Below are 20,751 nucleotides of genomic sequence, written 5' to 3'. Positions count from 1 at the left end.
CGCTAAGAAAACAACCACTTGATTGCGCGTGTTGGTGCAGTGCAACATGGGCACCCTACGTCCACATCGTAGAGTGGACCCCACTGATGGCCACCGGAGTCATCTTCTCCCTTTTCTCTAATGCAAAAATGTCCAGCTTAATCGTGTTACAGAATATACAAGTTAGAGCATGTGGCTCACGCAGATGAGAAGGACGGTTTAAAATAGGGATGGGCTTTCTTTGGATTTCAATTTCAAATTACAGTGGGGACAACACACACACGGATAAAAAAAGAAGAAAAAATATCATGTCCTTTCAAAAAAGAAAAAGAAAAAATATCATGGGGACATGTAGTGCTATGCTTTCGGCCATTTGCTGAAACATCCATGTCATGTAGATCTTTGGTAGGATCAGTGGGATTCTCTGAATTTAGAGAAGATATCTCCGTCCAAAGTGAAACTCAAGTCGAATTTCTCGGAGAAGAACAATTAGAGTGGGATCATCAAGTACGCGAGATGGGAGTAATACATTTGTAACTAGCAGATTAGGATGTAACACGGGCCAAATAGTAATGAAGAACTAATGCGTGACGGTGGCTTCCTGACTGCAAGTGTTGACCAATCCATTTATTAGTAAATCTGCTCTTCTCTTCTCTATTAATGAAATAGGCACAATCTCATGCCTGTTCGTTCAAAAAAAATTATTAGTAAATCTGTCGAGTCAGCTGGTACTTAAATACGGAGTATGCTCCGTTAAGCTAGTGTCACTAGGTACGGGTAACGATGATTACAAGTGAGGGGCGTAAATGACTACATCTACATGCATGCATTACTTTTGCATTCCCTCTTTGGCCAACGATTTTCATTGTAAAATATTAAATGAAATTGTATTAAAATTTGTATTTGTAGAACTATATTTGCGAATGTATATTTGTTGAGAATAAAATGTTAAACGATGAACTTAAAATAAAACCAATCATTAAAAACTGAGCAACAAAGTACTCTACTTGCTGGTAACAAATACCTGGCGCTTTGACCAAAATATGGTCACATTTTGACCATCGGTACTTTCCAAGGTATCTACTTAAGTCGGAAACACAAGAATCGTATGCTTAAGTGCTTCGTAGCTAGCAGTTCCTTAGGGCACTAGTGACAAGATGATTATACAGATTAGTGTTTCACTATTGCTTCTTCTACATACTCGGTCAACTTGGAGGAGGCCGACTTAGAACAAACCTAAAAAGTGTACTATAATTTACAATACAATAATAGAGTATTCACAATATTCGATTCAAATTTACAATAAAAAGTGACTTAGGACCCACTAGCCGAGTTGGTTAGTTGGGTTCAATATAGCACCCCCGCAGGTCTGGAATTCAAACCTCAGTTGGAGTGAATTTCCGTTTCCGTCTGTGAGTTAGAAAACCTCCTTCGATGTGTTTGCCGTAAGGTTTGGCACTCGCACAAGAATGGGTTAGGATTCGAGAGGTTTCTCAGCCAGAGAAGCCGGGTTGAAAAATGGTGGGATCCGTTCACCCTGATCGAGTAATAAATATGACCTTAGGCAACTAGATGATTATTGTAGATTAGTGTTTCGTGATGGCTTCATCATTTCATGAAGCGCGACGTTCACCCAGTTGAGTCTTGAATAATTACTGCCTTGCTGGTAAGCATATTTAAGTACATGTATACAAGTCCAATAAGCTAGTGGCAGTGGTGCCGGCAAGTAACAATGATTGCATAAGTGACGAGGTTAGCGGGGTAATCCAAATCCAAACCACCGAGACATGCATGTGGTTTGTTTAATCGCGTGACGCGCCACCAGTTGGACGACACGGCGACGCGCCTGCCCACATCATCGCAGGCGCAGTAGTAGTGCGCAACTTGGCAGCTGCCTTGCCGCAGCCGGCCGACAGCGCCACGTGTCGATCTAGCTACACATTAGGACGACACAACAAGTTGACCAGAACGCCCCTGCACGTAAAGAAAAGGAAACGGCTGTGCCAATCCGTTCCGTTCCATGAGGATAGATGGATAATGTGGTTGCTCTCTGCTCCATCCATCTCTCTCAGTTATTTCGGTCTGCTTGCGCCGAGGCATGGTCGGCACGACACCGCCTTCTGCCTTGACTACTCGTGCACGAGGGTGGTTACAGTTACAGTCGGGCCGTCGGCATCGATGTATACATGTACTCCGTACGTACGTAGTACTACTTCGGATGCTTGTTTTTTTATATGATGAAATAAATTAGAAAGATGGTAGCATTATTTACGCTAAATTTGCGACTGGGTTCAGGTGAGCACAGATCTTCGGAAAATCGAAGTGGCGTCAAAAGAAAAAAAAGAAAACGAGAAGAACTGAGGCAGCTGGACGACCAGTAGCACAGACCAACAGTGAGGAGTTGACCTTTGATGGCGCCGGCATGGCCTCGTGCATGCGCGTATCGATGATCCATCACGGCAGGTGTACGAGTATGGAGTACCAAGTTGCGAGTGAATCTTTCTTCATCTTCTTCTTTTTTTTTGAAAATAAGTGAATCTTTCTTTAGCCTTGTTTTTTTTATAAAACGTTTCTGTATTTCTAGATAAGGAAAACGTACATATACTCGTACGGATACAGAGACGTACGGTAAGGATACAGAGACAGCTGTCCCAGCCGAACTTCACAGAAGACCCTAAAAGAAAAAGAAATTACAACGAAGCCCCTAGGATCTCTGCGACCCGAAGATGCCAGAAATCCTCGTCGCCGGCCACCATCGTCGAGAAAGACCTCAGGCATGACCCCGAGCTGGAAGAGCCCCATCGCGCGCTGGCTTTGAAAGGAGTCGAAGTAGACATCCATCACGAGGGATGGGATATAGCCGTCGGTGGTCGCCTATCGACCGGGGCTGCACCCCAAGCTCTTCAGCTCATGGACCACTACTCGCCATTGACGACCACCGCCGTCGAGGGAAGCTTGAGCATGGTCCAACCACCAAACCTCCACGAAATCCGCCAGCCGCTCTGCAGCCTTAAAGCAAAAGGGCCACAGTCCCGCCACCTGCTGGAGACAATGAAGCTCCGGGCCCGGACACCCGTACAGGGGACTCACGGACGAAGCAGCCGCCGTCGCCGGCCACGCTAGCAACACGGCAAGAACTTGCGAAACAGGGGAAGAAAGGATTCGTTCCCCTATCGCACCAAAAGAGGAAGTCACTGACCTCCCGAAGATCTCACCGGAGACGACGCCGTACTCGCCACCATCACCGGAGATCGACTGAAACTGGAACCTCCCAGAAGCGTCGCCGTCGATGACGCCGAAGCTCTGGAGGACACTTATTCGCCGATGAAGTTGCCGTGCCGCCTCCACCGCGAACCCAAGCTCCGCCGCCATGAAAGCCGGCGAGCAACCCTAGTAACAGCAAACTAGAAACTAGCTACCTTACTATTTACATCGGCGAGCCAATCCCGCTTCCCCCTCCTCTCCGACGCTCAAGAGCCGCCGGAGAGGAGAGGGAAGCCGCCGGATCCGCCCCCGGATGCGAGTCGCCGAGAAAAACGCCTTTCCGCCCGCTCTTTACTGTAGCATGGGGAAAGAAGCCTTGCGAAGCTTTCTTTAGCCTTGTTCGGTTGGCCACGAGCGAGCCCGGCGGAGCGCACAGGGTCCGCGAGAGATCAGCCACCCCAGCGGATCAGCTTCCGAACCTTGCTTGCTTCGTAACTGTAACTCACTGGCACTGTACGCCGTCAGCATCAATCAACAATATGTACATACAAAATTGGGGCGTCTATTCATCGCATTTGCAACTACAAACTATACTATCGCACAAGTCTATTAAAAATAAAAACAGAAATTGTTCCGGAACAAAATAAAATGTTCTAAGAAAGATAAGTTTTGAAACAAATAAAAATATTCCAAAAAAATTTTAGAGATGAAAGTTGTTCTAGAATAAATAAAAATATTTTTTTAAAAATATTATCTAAGTATAATCTATGACTTCTAATCACACGTGTGATGAATAGACGCCACCCACAAAATCCGCAGTGAAAAAGAAAAAGCTCGGTGGAAGGGCCAAGGGTTACAAGTACGTTTGAGCTAGGCGGCTAGCTGTGAAAAAAGTGAAAAGAGAGCAAAAAAAGCTATCTATATACTCTGCGTGTTTCTCACGCACAGCTAGCACGGGAAACCAACTCTGTCTCGCTCTCTAGAAAAGTTTGAGCAGAAAAAAAAAAGGTCGGCAAGTATACGATGCATCAGTGAAAAGCAGCATCCCTAGGACCCTAGCTAGCCCAGAGATGCTACATATGGCGATAGATCTCTCATCTGTCTCACCAAGGATTCCTCGTGGCAGCAGCGGTGGTATATGCAACCGCGTACCTGCATGATGCAGTGCTTAATCTTGCGATGATCAGGTAGGAATTGGATTAGACAGGAAGGTGAACGATCGTGTGTGCAGATCTTTATCTTAATACAATAGTGTTAAAAGAAGCCACCACGTTCGTCGAGAGATTCTAGAAATTTTCACGTTAATCTAAAACAGAGAAGAATTTGCACCATTAGATTTTATGAAGATCTAACGATCCAGAATAGCCCAAAGAGTCCTTGCCGAATACAATTACTAAGTAGCTGAATTTGGAAATAAAAATTAAACAAAAACTAGGAATCATATTCAGAATCTAACGATCCAGAATAGCCCAAAGAGTCCTTGCCGAATACAATTACTAAGTAGCTGAATTTGGAATTAAAAATTAAACAAAAACTAGGAATCCTATTCAGAATCTAACGATCCGGAATAGCCCAAAGAGTCCTTGCCGAATACAATTACTAAGTAGCTGAATTTGGAATTAAAAATTAAATAAAAACTAGCAATCCTATTCAGATTCTACATAAGGAGGTAGAAGTGTTCGGCGTCCAAATTCACTTTACCATACCAAAACCAAATCCCGTCTCTTTAGCATATAAAAATAGAAATGCATGCATATAACCTCAATTTTGGTCACGTGGTGTTGCAATGTAGATGGAACTACGTGATGTTCAATAAAGAAGAACTACGTGCACAGATTCCCTAGAGCTAGACACGAGGCAAAAAAAACATAAGAGTCAAAAAATGAATGAATGAATTTGCAAGAGCACTGGAAGATGTTTTTTTAAGAATTAGCCAAGAGTTAAAAGAAGACAACTTGGTTTTCCAGCCGCAAAAAAATTCAGAATCACTGTATGGGAGTAGACTTGATCAAGAGCCATCCGACCTGAAGAACACAATCCAACCCACTCCAAAATACCCAACCCGGTCAGTGTATTGTACGTAGGTTAGGCTGAGATTTGTAGCACACCATAAAAACCAAATCACACACGTGCCAAGGTTTTCTTACCCAAAATATGAAAAACTAGAGCCAATCTGAAAACTATATGCACGAAAAGTTGGGTTTTACCTAACCTAGCTAAACCCGGCCCAATCCGAGCACATGTCGAGCCACACTGATGCCATAATGCCTAGCCTGTCGGTCGATTAGGATTCAAACTAAAGGAAAAGTGATGGCTATTTTTTGTCAGATCCAACCCAACCAATAATTAGGTCTATATAGAAGTGGGATGCTATAACCAGAAGAGAAAGTATGAACTACTTTAAGCTAAGGAGGTGGTCAATAATCATGTGTTCGTGCCATTGATCATTGGATATGGACACATGGTGGGCATGGTGATAGGGAGGAGGAGCAATAATGATGGTAGCAGCTCGTGGGTATAAGAGCATCTCTAGAAAATTACTCATATCTCTCCCTAATACTAAGAAAAAAAATTTGTTGGTTGGAGATGTTTCAATAGATTACCAATTCAATTTTTTTCTTTATGATAACCAAAACACACCTCGGGTTTACATAAATAACGTCAATATTTTTCTCTCTACTGTATCCACCAGTCATTAAATTTTGGTAGTTTGCAACCATCACAAAAAAAACTTAAAAATAGTTATTGATTATAAAGAGAGGAAGTTTTTTTGGTTACAAGATTTGAATAATCTGCGGGAGATGCTCTAAGTGCTAATCGTTGGGTACAAGCAGAAAAAGTGCTATAGACTGAGCCAAACTTGAGTGGTGGTAAGAGAAAGCACATTAGGTAGCATAAAGATACTGATTAGAGTATGCCCTAATCTGAGCAGAAGAATTTTAATTTTCTAACTTATCCTGATTATGAGCAATTTTCATTGTAAAATAAAAAATATTAGATAAATAGGTACAAGTCTAGGAACTCCAAAATAATAAGGTAAAACAAGTGGACAACAATAATAAAGTAATTGCAACAAATGCTTTTCTAATAATCATAAAAATATTGATGTTACAAGAGGAGAGAGCACTGAGGTGAATAGAATGCTATATATAATCATCAAAATGTTGGAGCCCCATAAAATTAGCATCTAAATGAATTGGTGTTCATAAAATTGGCAGGGTGTTCTAAATTTTCATCTTAACGGTGGGTAGTTGAACAAATAAAAATAATAGAATGCAGTGTTGCATTATCTAATGATCTATATTAACCGAAATAATCTATGTCAAGTACGATTAGTAATAGCAAAAGTCAAAACTGTAAATAAAAAAATAATAGATGACAAAACTCCAATCTAATGTGATTAATATATATTTCGACTTCCACTGAGATTGGGAAGCAAATTATTATTTCTGTAATCATAGATAAACTAATATTCAGTGTTAGCACAAAAACGGTAAACACTAAATAGTCGGACATCTACCATTTAGCTATTTATTTGGACTAAATGACCATTTAAACACGTTAAATAGCTATTAAACAGAATAAACAGTTGATATAACGAACAAGGTTAACCACCGATTAGAGTTTACACGGTGTGTAAATGGGCTAAATAGTCGTAGATGAATAGTGTTAAATTAAATTAATAGGGAAAATAGTAATATTCTTTATGAATTTAGAAAAGTAGTCAAATATTATAACTAAATAATTGAGAAATAAAATTAAGAGAAATTTTCATTGATATTAGAAGCAAATTATTTAAATTAAGATCCCATGGAGAATATAATTATTTTCACTAATAGTCTACCACGTCAATTGAAAAAATATATTTATAGTATTCATGTCAATCTATTTAGTAAATAGATTTTATAATAAAACTATTGAGCTACATGTTCATCTAGAAAAACTAGCTATTACCACATTAAATGGTGAATAAATAGAAAAATGAACAACATCGATAATAGTAGGTTTGTGTTATAACTATTTAATCTTTTAGAAGAATAGATGAGGTATAGAAGATTAAAATAATAGATTGGATCCATATATGGATATTGCAACTCAGACCCCCCGAGTGGCAATTAAAATCTGTGTTGAATAGAATTGAAGCAACTCTAATTTGTATGGAAACAAGAGGAGAAACAAAATAAAGTTCAAGAAAAAATGTTATATTAAGTTCAATAACCCAAAAAATATGTTTCTACATAAGTACGTACCCTTTATCCTGAAAAATGAATTCATGTTCCAAACCATATAATATGATGATAAGAAGAGAGAATGTCTTTGTCTGGGTCACTTAACAAAACAATGATATTAAAACAATAATGACAATGAAACAACTAAAAAAAACCTTATATTATTTTGCTTCTAAGTGAAAAACCTAAATTTTAGTGTGAAAAAAAAACTAGCTACCCGCGCTATTTGCACGGGCAACCTTGCTAGTTAGACAAGAATGAGCGTGCAGGCATGGTGTTTTGGCAGCTGGGCACGTGTCCAGCAGGACAGGCCATGTGTCGCGCGGGTGAAGCTCCGCGCTGCCACGTCTTGTCCCTGCTGGCAGGTTTTCCTTTGGGCCGGCTCCGTTTTCTGATAAGGTCCAACTGCCTTCAGCTGTGAGCTGAGCGGAGGGCGACTTGATCTTGCTCGGCTTCTGCACTGCGTGCACCACAGGCTTTTAGCTTGAACCTGTAACTCTACTAGTGTTATTGACACAAAGAAGAAGAAGAGGAAGAAGAAGGAGAAGGAGGCTGCAGGAGCAACAGCGATGGGGTCGGAGACGTTCCTGGAGATCCTGCTGGCCATCCTGCTGCCGCCGCTCGGCGTCTTCCTCCGCTACGGCATCGGGGTCGGTTTTACTCCTTGTGTTTCTTTGATGCAGCACGGTCGCTGCTAGCTTCTTGCCTTCAATTCGATCCCTCGCTTCTTTGGTCGCAGGTGGAGTTCTGGATCTGCCTGCTGCTCACCATCCTGGGCTACATCCCGGGCATCGTCTACGCCGTCTACGTCCTCGTCGCCTGATGACGACGACGAGCAGATTCAGGCCGCCGCTCTGGTCCTTCTACCGTCACATTTGGAGCCGCCTGTAGACTTTGTATAGCATTAGCTGCTGTTCCTCTTGTCCCCGGACCCAATCCATCTGTTGTGCCAATGGATTTGGGAAACTATGGCAAAGCTTGATGAATGTGCCAGCCAAATTTTAAGTCTGTGGTCATCTTTTTTCAGACATGGGATTTGTAGTGTACTGCATCTGGTGGTGCAAGGAGATGCAAGTAGAGATGCAGTGTAACGTTTGCTTGTGCCATGGATGAATCAATCGTGCCAAGTGTTCTTCTACTGCAATAGTGATACAATCGCCGGCAGTTTTAATCTCACTCCTTTTTTTTAGAATAGTTTTTTAGAATCTCACTCGCGCGCGTATTCTGTTCTTGCTTTTCGAGCGGCCCACTGGCCCAGCTAGGGAGCGACCGGGAACACCCCTCGGACGGATGCCCTGAAAGGGGGGGGGGGGGATGGGATCAGATGGGTCAGTTGAGCTCTTGTATTGGGCCTTGCTAATGGTTGTGTTTGATAATTTAGTAATTTACCAAATTTAGTGACCGAGTACACGAGGAGTTGAGAAAATTCGAATCCAATTTTTCTTTCCGTCTTCACGGTTATGAATGGTTCTCGTTTTCGTGTTCACTAAAACGCAGGAGGAAACAGTCTAAATCAAGTCCTGCTAAACACAATTTTCCGTTTTTATTAAGCCTGCATATAGGTCGTCGCTGTAGCCCAACTCCATTCAAATTCATCTCGATTAATTGCTGAATCACCTTATCAGCGGCGCAATGAAAATGGTACTATGCAACAAATCCAGATTGCTGACCCAAAGGAATCCATACATTACATAATAGGCAGCCCGAAGCAGCTGCTCCTTAACAACTCAACCCAACGTTCTTTCAAGTTCACTTGCAGCAGCCAAACAGGATGATCATGCCACAATCAACTAATCATGTTCTGCAAAAGCATTATCATCCCTTCTGCATTCATCAGCTTACTACTACTGAAGCCTTCAAAAAAAGCTTACTACTACTGTTACCACATCCGGATTAGCAGCACTACAAGCATCGGTAGCTAACAACCTCTCTGCTGATCAGTATTACACCTCGTTCTGGCTGCTGTTACATCTCATCTTTCGGCTACCTGCTGCAGCACCTTCACCCTACCCTACATAACCTGACACGGCTGATCCACCTCACTTGGGGCTCTTCTTCCAGAGCCCGCTCATCCTCCGCAGCACGCCACCGCTGTTGCGCCGCTTGGGCGACTCCTCATCAACATCATCCGAGAATGGGGAGCTCATCAGCTTCCCGCCAATGGAGTTATTGTACTCGGGCTCCAGTGACCCGGTCCGCTCCACCGTCCTCCCGATGCTGTTGTTATCCCCACCGCCGCCGCCTGACAGAGCAACTGCAGCCGCCTCGGCAGCCTTGCGCCACTGGTCGGACTGCACACGCAGCCGGCGCAGCTCCGCCTCCATCTCCCCGCTCGCAGCCTGCACCGCATCCAGCTGCTCGGAGGCCCGCGCAGCGCGCCTGCTGCTCTTATCAGCCTCCTCGGTGACCAGGCCCAGCCGCATCCGCACGTCCTGCTCCGCCGCCTTGGCCGGCTCCAGCTCAGCCACCGCCGCCTCGTACTTCTGCTGCAGCTCCGCCTCTGCCCTGCCAGCCTGCGTCTTGAGGGTCTCGTTCTCCTCTGCCAGACTCTGCAGTGCGTTTTCCTTGTCCATCAGGCCTGCCTTCAGTTCCGCGTTGTCCGTGATTGACCTCATCAACTTCGCCTCCAGCTCAGGCTGAATGGTGTCTGGCTTGTGAGGTTCCTGCTGCATTTTGCCCGCTGCACAGGCTGCTGCCATTGCTTCCATGAGGGCATCCTTCTTATTCTTCAGCTCAAGCTCAAGCTCGCCCACTCTGCGCATGTACTCAGCCTTCATATTCTCCAGCATCTCATATGCCGCCTTCGTCTCAATAGTCATCCGTGTTTGCTCCTCCTGGTACCTTATCTCAGCCACCTCAAGCGCAGTACGCAAGTGCTCGATCTCCTGGTCAGAACTTTCACAGAACCCATTGGCATCAGCAGTGGTTACCACATTCTTCAGAGATTCAGGCTCAGGGTTGCCAAAGCTGACATTGGTATTGGCCATGTCCTGTTCCTTCTTCAGATCTTCCTCAAGCGATGCTATTCGAGCCTTAGACTCATTGAGCTCCATTTCCCTTGATCTCAGGCAGTCTTGCATGCGGACACCCTCAGCTATGAGCGAGTCAATGGTGACTTTTGCAGTCTCCAGCTGGTGCTTGGCCTCATTTGCTATGGCATTTGCCTCAGCTGCAGCCTTGTCGCTCTCACCGACAGTTACCTTCAGGCCCTCGATGGTCGCTAGGCGGATCTCCATCTCCTGCTTTAAGCCCTCGATCTCAGTTTCTGCATACTCACATTGCCTCGCACGGGCTGCATCAGACTCTGAAGTGGCTTCCAGCTGCTGTTTCAGCCTCTGAATCTCAGACATCGCTGAGCTTAGTGCAGTGGCATCTACTGACTGCTGCTTCTGCACAGCCTCGAGTTCTGACTCCCAGGCACGGTCACGCTCCTGTGAGATCTTGCGCAGCTCCTGGAGACGGGATTCCTCTGCTGCTGAGGACTCATCAATCTGGTGCTGCAAGTCCTCCAGCTTCGCAGTTGCAGCCTGCTCTTGCTTTTTTGCTTCCTCAGCCTCCTGCTGTGCGTGTCGCCTCCGTGCCTCCGATGAGCTAAGCTGCTCCTTGGCCTTCTTCAGTTCATCTTGCAGCTGGCTGACTTTGGACTCCAGTTCAGATAGCCTACTTGGGCGCTTCTTCTGAAACAGAGAGCAAATTATGCGACTGAATAATTCAAAATGAAGCATACTACAGACAATTCTGTAGTTTCTATGATGAACAATATACAAATGTTGGAATAATCAATCAAAATACAGACATTTCTCAAATAAATAGAACGATAATGTTAAAAACATAGCGAAGAAGAATGTGCTGGTTGCAAGACATATCACTACCTCAGTAACTGGGCTTCGTGGAGACCGCCGCTCAGTGACCTTAGGACTCCTGTCTGTAGGTGTTCTTGTCGGGGTGACTCCTGTAGAATCAGTTTCATTCCCTCCAGTTTTGGCCACACGAGATGCCCGTGGTGTCCTTGGAGACGTCCTCTGCGGGGCATCTGAGAGCCCATTCCTGCAGATCTCAAATGTGAATACCTAGCATCCAAGTCATGATCTAAAGAGCATCTGAACAAATTAATGACCTAAAATAGGGTGAAAAATACTTTACAAACATTGAGAGGGAAGCCAAAGCTTTTATCAATTACAATTATTCCAAGCACGTGTAGTGAACGCTCCTTAATGTACTATCACAATGAGTGCATATGGTAAAAATATGGCTGCTGGGAGATATGTAAACATCAAGTCCAGCTACAACTAAACACCTTCAGATTCACCAGGTCCTATAACTTATCTTGGAATTTGGAATGTGAGGACCTGGAACCTCAATAGGTCCAACTGACAAACTAAATCCAGATAATACAAACATTAAAATCTGTTGCAGGCCCTTAATGCACTGAAGGAACTGTCAATTCAGAAAATAACCAATGTATACTGTGCATGACAAGATGCCATTATATATTTCTTTTTTGTTGAACTGCAAATGTACTGAAGCTCAACTGTTTCACTCTTAATAAGATGGTTTATATCAGCAGATTCACGTAAACATACAATGACAGGAAGAAAAACGATTGATGTAAAAGACCATCTACTGTTTTGGACAGTGAGTGGTAAGAACTTAGAAGCATGCGGTTTTTGGCAAAGACATGGATACAGTTCAGTTATTAACCTGCTCAAAGAACTAATTAAACAGTTCTATGACATGGATACGGTTCAGTTATTAACCAAACAAGCTGCCCAAAGAACTAATTAAACAGTTCAATAACACTACAACAGAAGTCAAATAAAAGGATGGATGCCTCTAATATACCTATACTTCAATACAGGGTTTGCATAGCTCACTGTTTGAGAAAAAAAATCTTTAGTATCTGTGCAGAAGACGACCCTGAATTCACTTGTATGCATTGTATGCAAAAACCAATGTAACATAAATGCAATGTAGTACTAGTCAGTACATTCAACAAATCTGCTTGCTTGGCAGGTCAGTAATTCAACTCTTAGCAAAATGGTACCTAAGTACTTATATTGGTATAGCCTATAAGGCTACAAGGGTAGCATGTCGCCCTCAAATTCTAGTACAACTTAGCTCCATGGCTTCACTAAACCAATGTAAAGAACAAGACATCCAAGCAATATGATACTTGAAATTAAAATTGGTTATTTGTTTTCCAATTTCCAAAAGTGGTACAGTTGCAAAATGCTGATTGGATTAGCAGAAGAAATAAAGCAAAATTGTACTAGTTTTTGACATGCGCCTAAAAATAATTTCGTCTGCCTAGACCGCATCGGCCCCAGTGCAAATAGACCCTTTAAATACAAACCAGGTATTAATCCTTGGATGCTCACTGTCTACTGCGCCAGTAAACAGGGTCACCCAGAAATGCACATGCATGTGCAGAACTGCAGTTGTTCTTGGGCAATCGCGAAAAAGAGAAATAAATAACCCAAGAAAGTTCCAGCTCATCTAGAGCTAACCTTGTTTTTGAAGTCTGCATGATGAGATTCCTCACCAAATCCTTCTGCAATGGAATGCTGCAAGAAATAAAAGAATAATGATAAGTGAGTAAAATATTGCATACAGGCTGCAACTCAGGACATGAATGCAGCATCCTTAAAAGCAAATATATATATATATATATATGGCGTTAAGTGGCATATCATCATTCAATAAGCTGAAATCTTTCTTTTCAAAACGAACCTGAAAACTTAGCTACCAAAATAGGTCAAAAAGAAATGGACGTGGTGCATATATCTGCCTCGGCACCCCTTCACATGAAATTAAAAAAAAATGCACACGGTCCACACCCTATATCATCATTCAAGAAGCTGAAATCTTTCTTTTCAAAACGAACCTGAAAACTTAGCTACCAAAATAGGTCAAAAAGAAATGGACGTGGTGCATATATCTGCCTCGGTACCCCTTCACATGAAATTAAAAAAAATGCACACGGTCCACACCCTATACAGGGACCCCAATCCAAGGACTCTGGTGGAGGGAATCCAGGAAAGAGCAGGAACCCACTTCCACAACAAACCTTATAATATTGCAAGCATTACCAAACTACCCTTGATTCGACCAGCCTAGCAGATATAGTGGTGAGGGCCAAACTGGGGATTCTCTCCAGGAGGAGAACAATAATGGCAGCCTTACATGGACTGGCACAAAGTAAACAAGAAAAGGCGGGCGAAATTTCGAAGGGAGGAGGCGCTGTAACTCGCACAGTTTTACTGTCTCAAAAAAAAACCCCACAGAAGATGGATATTCATGATAGATCCTGAACTGGGCCTGCCCTCATGTTTGTGTGGTTGTGGAGTGGAGAAATGCATTCATTGAAGGGCACGAACCACTGGAGAAGTTGAGTGCAAATGGGAGTCACCGGCGGATGCAAGAAGCGAGGGGCACAAAGGGAGGGCTAAAAGACGGAGCATTTGAAGAACTGTTGAAGGTCTGAAGCCCTGTGTGCGTTTCCTGTAACGCATCTGTTTGCGGCTTAAAGCATTATTAACACTGTACGAACAGTACTAAGGAAGAGGCGTTATCTGCATGCCTAACGCATTGTTTGCGGATTAAAGCATTGGTATTTCTACTGTACCGGCAGTACTAAGAGAGATTTAATTAGCAACTGTTTCAGTTGCCGAGCTGAGGAGAAATCCTACCCCACTTGCTTGTTTCAGCCGTTTGTGGCCAGCAAGAACAGAGCGGAGGAGAAAGAAAGAGGGGTGGAGTTGAACAGGGAAAACAATAACGGATATCAAACCATTTCAAATCAAACGAATCTAGAAAGGGGTGAACGAAAGCAAGGATGGCAAAGCAGCAGGCTTTGTTGGTCGTTCAAACTAGCACACCCCAAGCCTCTCTCTTCCCGGTTCCCATTCGCCTTCCTACTGTGTCTCGCCATTTCCGGATTTCCCTAGCACACTACAGTACCAAAACCAAACAAAATCGAAACCCTATCTCACTCAGCCTCTCCTGTCTCAGATCGATGATGCGAGCAAAACTAAGAAGCTGCATTCCTGCACCAGAAAGAAATGGATGAATCGAAGGGGGAAGCAGCATTGCGAGGTGCCTCACCTCCGCGTCCTCCAAGGCTTCGTCGTCCTCTCGCGTCCCTTCTTTGGGCTTATCCTGCTGGCTGCAGCTGCTGAGCGAGTGAGCAGCGTCTCCCTTCTGCTGCGGCTGCGACTGCGAGATGAGGGCCCCGTTTTGGGAGGGCTTCACATGCGACTTCGGGGGTGTTTAGATTGAGGAACTTCAAAAAAGTCCTAGGGACTTTTTAGTATTTAGAAGTATTAAATAAATATTAATTATAAAACTAACTGCAGAACCCTGGGGCTAAACTGCGAGACGAATCTAATGATGTATCTTAATCTATGATTAGCGAATGGTTACTGTAGCATCACTGTAGCCAATCATCGATTAATTAGGCTCATTAGATTCGTCTCGCGAAAAAGCACTCAGCTGTCAAAAAATATTTATAAACAGATTTTATTTAATAATATAAAATAGTAAGATTCCTTTTGATGTGATAGGGACTTTTGGAAAAAGTCCTGGAGCCAAACAGGCCCTTCACGAGCGGCTTCAGTGAAGCGCTCCGAACATTTGTTTTTTAACCGGTTTCACGTGTGAAGTCGGTTCTGAAGTCATCGACGGTTTACACAGGTAAGGTGAAGCCATGAAATCGTGGCTTCACGCAGCTTACACATCAATCTAATAAGTGAAGCTGTTTTGCCAAACATTTTCTAAAACAGCTCCAACTCCACCAAAGAAGTCGCTCTATTTGAGGAGCCAGAGCCGGAATTGTTTTTGAAAGAGTCGGAGCCCTGCCAAACAGGCGCGAGGTCAGGTCTCCCACCCACGCTTCCCGGTTTGCTTTCGCTTGCTTCAATGGCCTACTCGGCTACTCCTATGTGGGTGAGGGTGGGGTGGGGAGGTGGAGCGGATGCTGCTGCGGCCGCTGCGGCTGTGCGCCTTCCTGTGTCGTGGGCGTGGCCCGCCGCACGATGCCGCCGCGGGGCACGTGTCTCGGGGCGTGCGGGAACCCAGCGGCTTCGGGCCCACGCGGCAGCGACCGGGGCCTGGCTCCCCGGTCAGCTTCCTTGGGCCCTGGTCTCGAGGGCTCTGCTGCCGCTGCTTCTTTCGTCCACCAAGCCGAGGCGGGTCTTGCCCCGCGCACCTGTTGTAGTGCTGGCAGGTGGGGCTTTTGGTATCGGGCCCACTAGTCAGTCTGCTCCATACGACGAGTGCCTGGTGCGGCCCACGAGGGGTCCGCTCCCGACAAGAACTGCCCAGTCAAACGGGTATCTATCGCGCCACTGCCCCTACTACGTGCAACGAAAAAAATGAAAACTTCTAACAGTGTCTTCAGAGGTTTTTCATATTTCTACACGGGAATGAGTTTTTGTGAGTTATCTACACTAAATACTCCTAATTAGTGGTCAAAGAGAATTAAATATGAATAACTGATAAAATCTATTCCACAACTTCGGATGAAAATGCAACAATGTCGTGCTACAATAAACAACCTCTAATATATCCAAAACTACCAGAAGCAAAGGCAAGAACAACACAAGCATTGGATCTTGACTTAGTAACATTTCCTAGCTCAGTTTTGCAATGGTAGTTAGTGCATCGTGACTTCCAAACAAACGCCCCAAGCCTTCCGGAGCTTCCAAGTTCAAACAAAACTAAACCGCAAGCATCCTAGCCACAACAATTATGTACAGCATGCGCGGTAGCTGATTCCTTGAGACAAGGGGCGGGTAAAAGAGGTTTAATTAACTGAAGCTGAAGACAAAAACAGGATGAAGACAAGCAAGGTACAAGGGACCATAGGAGAGTGGGGCCCACTAGATGAAGCGTGCAGATGCCATAGCCTGTGAAAGGTCCTTCTTTGGTACTTGTTTCGAAACAGAAAAGATCGGGTTCTTTCTTTGTTTAGATGAAAGCAACAATCCATTTCCTCGTGGGTGTTGATTCTTTTTTTTTCTTTTCAAAAGTTATCGTGGGTGTTGATTTATTCAGAGGGCTTGCGGCTAAGCGTAGCATCTAGCAGCAAAAGCTAAGGGATTGAGCTTAGCAGCTGGCAGCAGCACACATTGATCTGCGCTGGGAACACTGTATTAGTGCTGACTTTTAGCCGGCCCGTTGGATGATTGGTTGATTAGCAGCTATCCATAGGTGGAGGATGACAGGCAAGGTTCCTGAAATCATGGATCATCAAGTATCATCAATCAACTCTGTCTCTTAAACATTAAGGAATTATTTGGTCTTCTTTTTTATATAAAAAAAAGGAAAAATGTTGTTATTTTTTCTTCTTGAGACGTAAGGGAACTGGAGGTCTTGCGGGACTTTGCCAGTTCATGAGCTATTTGAAGTGTTCCCGTGTTATGTCAGAAGAACTTGGAAACTATATTCGCAAAAAAAAAACTTGGAAACTGCATTTGTGATGGGGGTGGCCGGGCGCAACACAAAACGGACCCACCTCCAGAAATTCCCAGGAGACTTGAGAGAGCATGGTAGAGAGAGCATGGTAGAATTGAGGCCCACAAAGCCCATCCGTTCCGTCTCCGCAAACCGCAACAGGCCCAAGTTGAAAAGGTCCAAGTAGCCCAGCCTTGCAATTTTTGCTTCGACTTTTGCACAGAGATGAGACGATTGGAGACTACGAGAGATGCCCAAGTAGACAGCTTCCCGAACCGTCGTTCCTCTTGCTACAGTAAAGACCGGCGACTTCTAGGCGATTCGTGGTCTCCTCCACCGAGGCACGCGCAGAGCGGCTCCGCCGGCGGCGTGCGGCCACGCAGGGCGAGCTCGGCCGGGGGGCGTGCCCCTCGCGGAGTGAGCCCAGCGGCGGATCGCGTCTCCTGCGGGAGCTGCACAGCGATGCGGCTTCTACCCATCGTGGGTGTTGGCCGGCGCGGCGTGGCTCCTGTAAGAGTTGGCCGGCGGCGGAGACTACCTCTACGTCGTGGACCTCTGGTGAGAGAATTGTTCATACATATAGATGTAGTTTGTTAGGTTTGATTAGGTTAGGGTTAGGTTTCCTCTGTAGCTATGTTCCAGATGCGGAGTCCAACTTCATGCCTTCCTCCGCGGCGGCGACGTCGGCTTCAGCCCGGTCTCTGGCGACAGTGACCGACGATATTCCGTTCGCCGTTTGGAAGTTTGGCATCATCTTTTGGTCCCTCCATGATTTTCCTGGTGGCGTCTATGTCGATGATGGTTGTGCCCACAATGTCTATCGAGTTGCCAGACTTGAAATCAACGACATGGTGGCTGCTGGAACCTGGAGGTTTGGAATACCCCTTACGGGTTATGTCTACCAGCTTGAGAAATCGGGTTGGTTCTCTTTTCCCACCGTTTCTGGTGGTTTCCTTCCCACCGTTCGGGATGTTTCGTCGTCTGGTGCGCCGGGGGTTTGGTCGATTGAAGCGCCAGATCCCTTTCTATCCGGCGATGTGATGGCCTTTAGCCATCTTGTTCGGCCTGTTCGTTCAGCGTTCAAAAGGCATGTTGGCGTCTCCGATATGCTACTCACAGTGCCACTAAAATTCTCTGATGTCCTTCATCGGGAAGGTGGTCGGCTTCACGGGCGGCAGCTTCGACCGTCAGCGACGGTGACAACCGGGAGGAACTTGCAAAGACTATATTATATTTTCTCTTACTTTCAGAATTGTCTTTGTAAGTTATGGGGTGTAAACTATCAGAAGTTTATATGAATATAATCCCGGTTTCTCAAAAAAAAAAGAGAGATGCCCAAGTTGTATTTTTTTTCATTTTTTTAGGATCTTTCGGGTAGTGCGGCTGGGACAGCTCTCTCTGTATCCTTTACGTATGTGGCTGTATTCGTACGTTACATCTATGTTTTCCTTTCCTAGAATTATAGACACGTATATTATCAAAAAAAAATTCTTCGTAGGTTGCATAAAGAGTCTGCAGCGCAAAAAAAGTAGCTGCCTCTCTTATCTCTGCCGCAGCAAAATCAAAAGCAAGCGCTGCGTTATTTAGAGACAAAACTCAAAATTCCAAAACTATCGGCACATATATGGAGTATTAAATCTAGATGAAATAAAAAAACTAATTACATAGTTTGTTTGTAAATTACGGGACGAATCTAATGAGCCTAATTAGACCATAATTAAACACTAAATTGCTAAAGTAACACATGCACTAATGACAGATTAATTAGACTTATTAGATTCGTCTCATAGTTTACAGACGGAATCTATAATTTATTTTGTAATTAATTCACATTTAATACTTTAAATATGTGCTGGCATATCTACTGTGACATTTACGAGGTAAAACTTTTGTATCTACCACAACAGTTGTTGGTGGCTTTCTTCCTTGCAGTGTTTTACAGACAGAATCTATAATTTATTTTATAATTAATTCACATTTAATACTTTAAATATGTGCTGCCATATCTGCTGTGACATTTACGAGGTAAAAATTTTGTATCGACGGCAGCAGTTGTTGGTGGCTTTCTTCCTTGAGTGCCAGTGCGAGATGTGATCTCCAAGTACAGCATGGGGCAGCAACTCCACTGCCACCTGCCAGTGCCAGTGCCAGCCAGACCCCAAACCAGGCCAAGGGTGTGTTTAGATTCTTGAAAAGTGGGAGAAAAAGGCCCTATTTAGTTGTCCCTAAACGCAAAAAAGTTGTAAACGTAAAATTCAGCGAAAGAATCTTGCTAATTTGAAGTACTAAATGAAGTTTATTTACAAAAAAAAATTTCATGGATGGGCTGTAAATCGCGAGACGATTCTAATGAGCCTACTTAATCTATGATTTGCAACAGTGATACTACAGTAATCATCCGGTAATTATTGATTAATCATAGATTAATTAGCATCATTAGATTCGTCTCGCGATTTACAACCCATCTGTGCAAAAAGTTTTGCAAATAGACTTCATTTAGTACTTCAAATTACCTAGATTCCTTTGCAAAAAAAATTTACGTTTACATGTAAAGGGAACTAAACAGGGCCAAAGTCACATCGGACACTGTAGCATTTTCATTTGTTTGTGGTAAATATTGTCCTACCATGATCTAACTAGGCTCAAAAGATTCGTCTCGCAACTTACATCAAAACTATGCAATTAGTACTCCATGCATGAATCATTTGCTATATTTAATGTTTCGATGTGATTTTGATGTGATGGAAAGTTTGGATTTTGTGGGGGGTTTTTGAGATCTAAACACACCCCAAGTGGCAGGCACAATAATGATGAAGCGGTAGTCAGAGGGCATTTAGTTCCCAAAAATTTTCACCTCAAAATTTGTGCCTTCCCCTTTGGACACATGTATGGAGCATTAAATATAATTAAACAACAAAACTAATTGCACAGTTTGGATGTACACGACGAGGCGAATCTTTTGAGCCTAATTAGTGTATGATTAGTCATAAGCGCTACAGTAACTCATATGTGCTAATGATGCGGTCAAAGGCCTCAAAAGATTCGTCTCGCGATTTCCAGGTGAGTTCTAAAATTAGTTTTTTAATTAGTGTCCGAAAAACCCTTCTGACGTCTGATCAAACTGTTGATGTGAAACTAAAAAATTTTGGTTCGGGAACTAAACGGCCCGTCAGGAAAAAGAAAAATAATGATGAAGCGGACATGAGGTTAAATTTGCACGTAAATGATCTTCTGGTGTGCGTGTCGTGATCGCGAGTGATACGCAGCCAGGGCCGTGAATGCGAAGCGTCTCTCGCTGGAATAACACCTCACCCTCCCGATCGCCTTCGCCTCGCCTGTGAATCATCACAGCAGCCGATAATGTTCAGATTTCAGAAAGCGTCACCTGACGCCTCTCACTGAAGTATCAAGCGTGCGTTGTTGCCATGGGCTCGCCTGCACTGCAATCAGGAGATGGACACGGGAAGATGCTGTTGGAAACTTGGAATGGAGATGGATACGGCGAGGGCGGTGTGAGTGCTTTGCTAACCGCCAGCTCTGACAGGCTGAGATGGCAGGCAGTTTCGGTTACGAGGGCCTCTCTCTCTCTCTCATTTTTGCTTAAAAATCCCTCCACTATTCGTAATTACTGTGTTAACGACGTTTCCATTCCATCGGTGCACATATAGAAGTACAGATAGATAAATGGAATCCACGGCACTCCACTATTCGTAATTAATGTCTTAATTAACGGCGTTTCCATTCCATCGGTGCACATATAGAAGTGCTGATAGAATCCGCAAGCAAATATCGCCACCAGCCATTTACATGCAAATGCTGCAGATCAGTCTCAGTGGGAGTATCATCGACACAGTTATCTAAATTGAAATTTTAAAAACTGTGCCAG

General features: G+C 44.1%; 2 protein-coding genes across 4 annotated transcripts; one reads left to right on the top strand and one right to left on the bottom strand.

Moving 5' to 3' along the window:
• The first annotated feature begins 7,819 nt into the window (after positions 1–7,819).
• On the top strand, positions 7,820–8,558 carry LOC120701191 (low temperature-induced protein lt101.2-like). The gene is made up of 2 exons (XM_039985329.1): positions 7,820–8,062; positions 8,152–8,558. Exons 1-2 carry the CDS (start codon positions 7,982–7,984, stop codon positions 8,233–8,235), a joined length of 165 nt encoding a protein of 54 aa, XP_039841263.1. The 5' UTR covers positions 7,820–7,981; the 3' UTR covers positions 8,236–8,558.
• A 493-nt stretch (positions 8,559–9,051) lies between these two features.
• LOC120697305 (interactor of constitutive active ROPs 2, chloroplastic-like) lies at positions 9,052–14,640 on the bottom strand. 3 transcript variants are annotated; one of them, XM_039980472.1, is made up of 4 exons: positions 14,517–14,640; positions 12,920–12,976; positions 11,285–11,459; positions 9,052–11,089 (listed from the first exon to the last, which is right to left on the bottom strand). In XM_039980472.1, the coding sequence occupies exons 2-4, from the start codon at positions 12,937–12,939 to the stop codon at positions 9,452–9,454; spliced, it is 1,833 nt and encodes a 610-aa protein (XP_039836406.1). In that variant the 5' UTR covers positions 12,940–12,976; positions 14,517–14,640; the 3' UTR covers positions 9,052–9,451. The 3 variants fall into 3 exon arrangements, with proteins under 3 accessions (XP_039836406.1, XP_039836407.1, XP_039836408.1); XM_039980473.1 differs by lacking the exon at positions 14,517–14,640 and adding an exon at positions 13,790–13,895; XM_039980474.1 differs by lacking the exon at positions 14,517–14,640 and adding an exon at positions 13,143–13,723.
• Between the last annotated feature and the right edge of the window lie 6,111 nt (positions 14,641–20,751).

This window comes from Panicum virgatum, chromosome 3K, assembly GCF_016808335.1.
Source record: "Panicum virgatum strain AP13 chromosome 3K, P.virgatum_v5, whole genome shotgun sequence".
Taxonomy (NCBI): Eukaryota; Viridiplantae; Streptophyta; class Magnoliopsida; order Poales; family Poaceae; genus Panicum; species Panicum virgatum.
The sequence above is the reverse complement of the archived record's forward strand: the minus strand, read 5'-3'. Positions and strand labels throughout refer to the sequence as shown.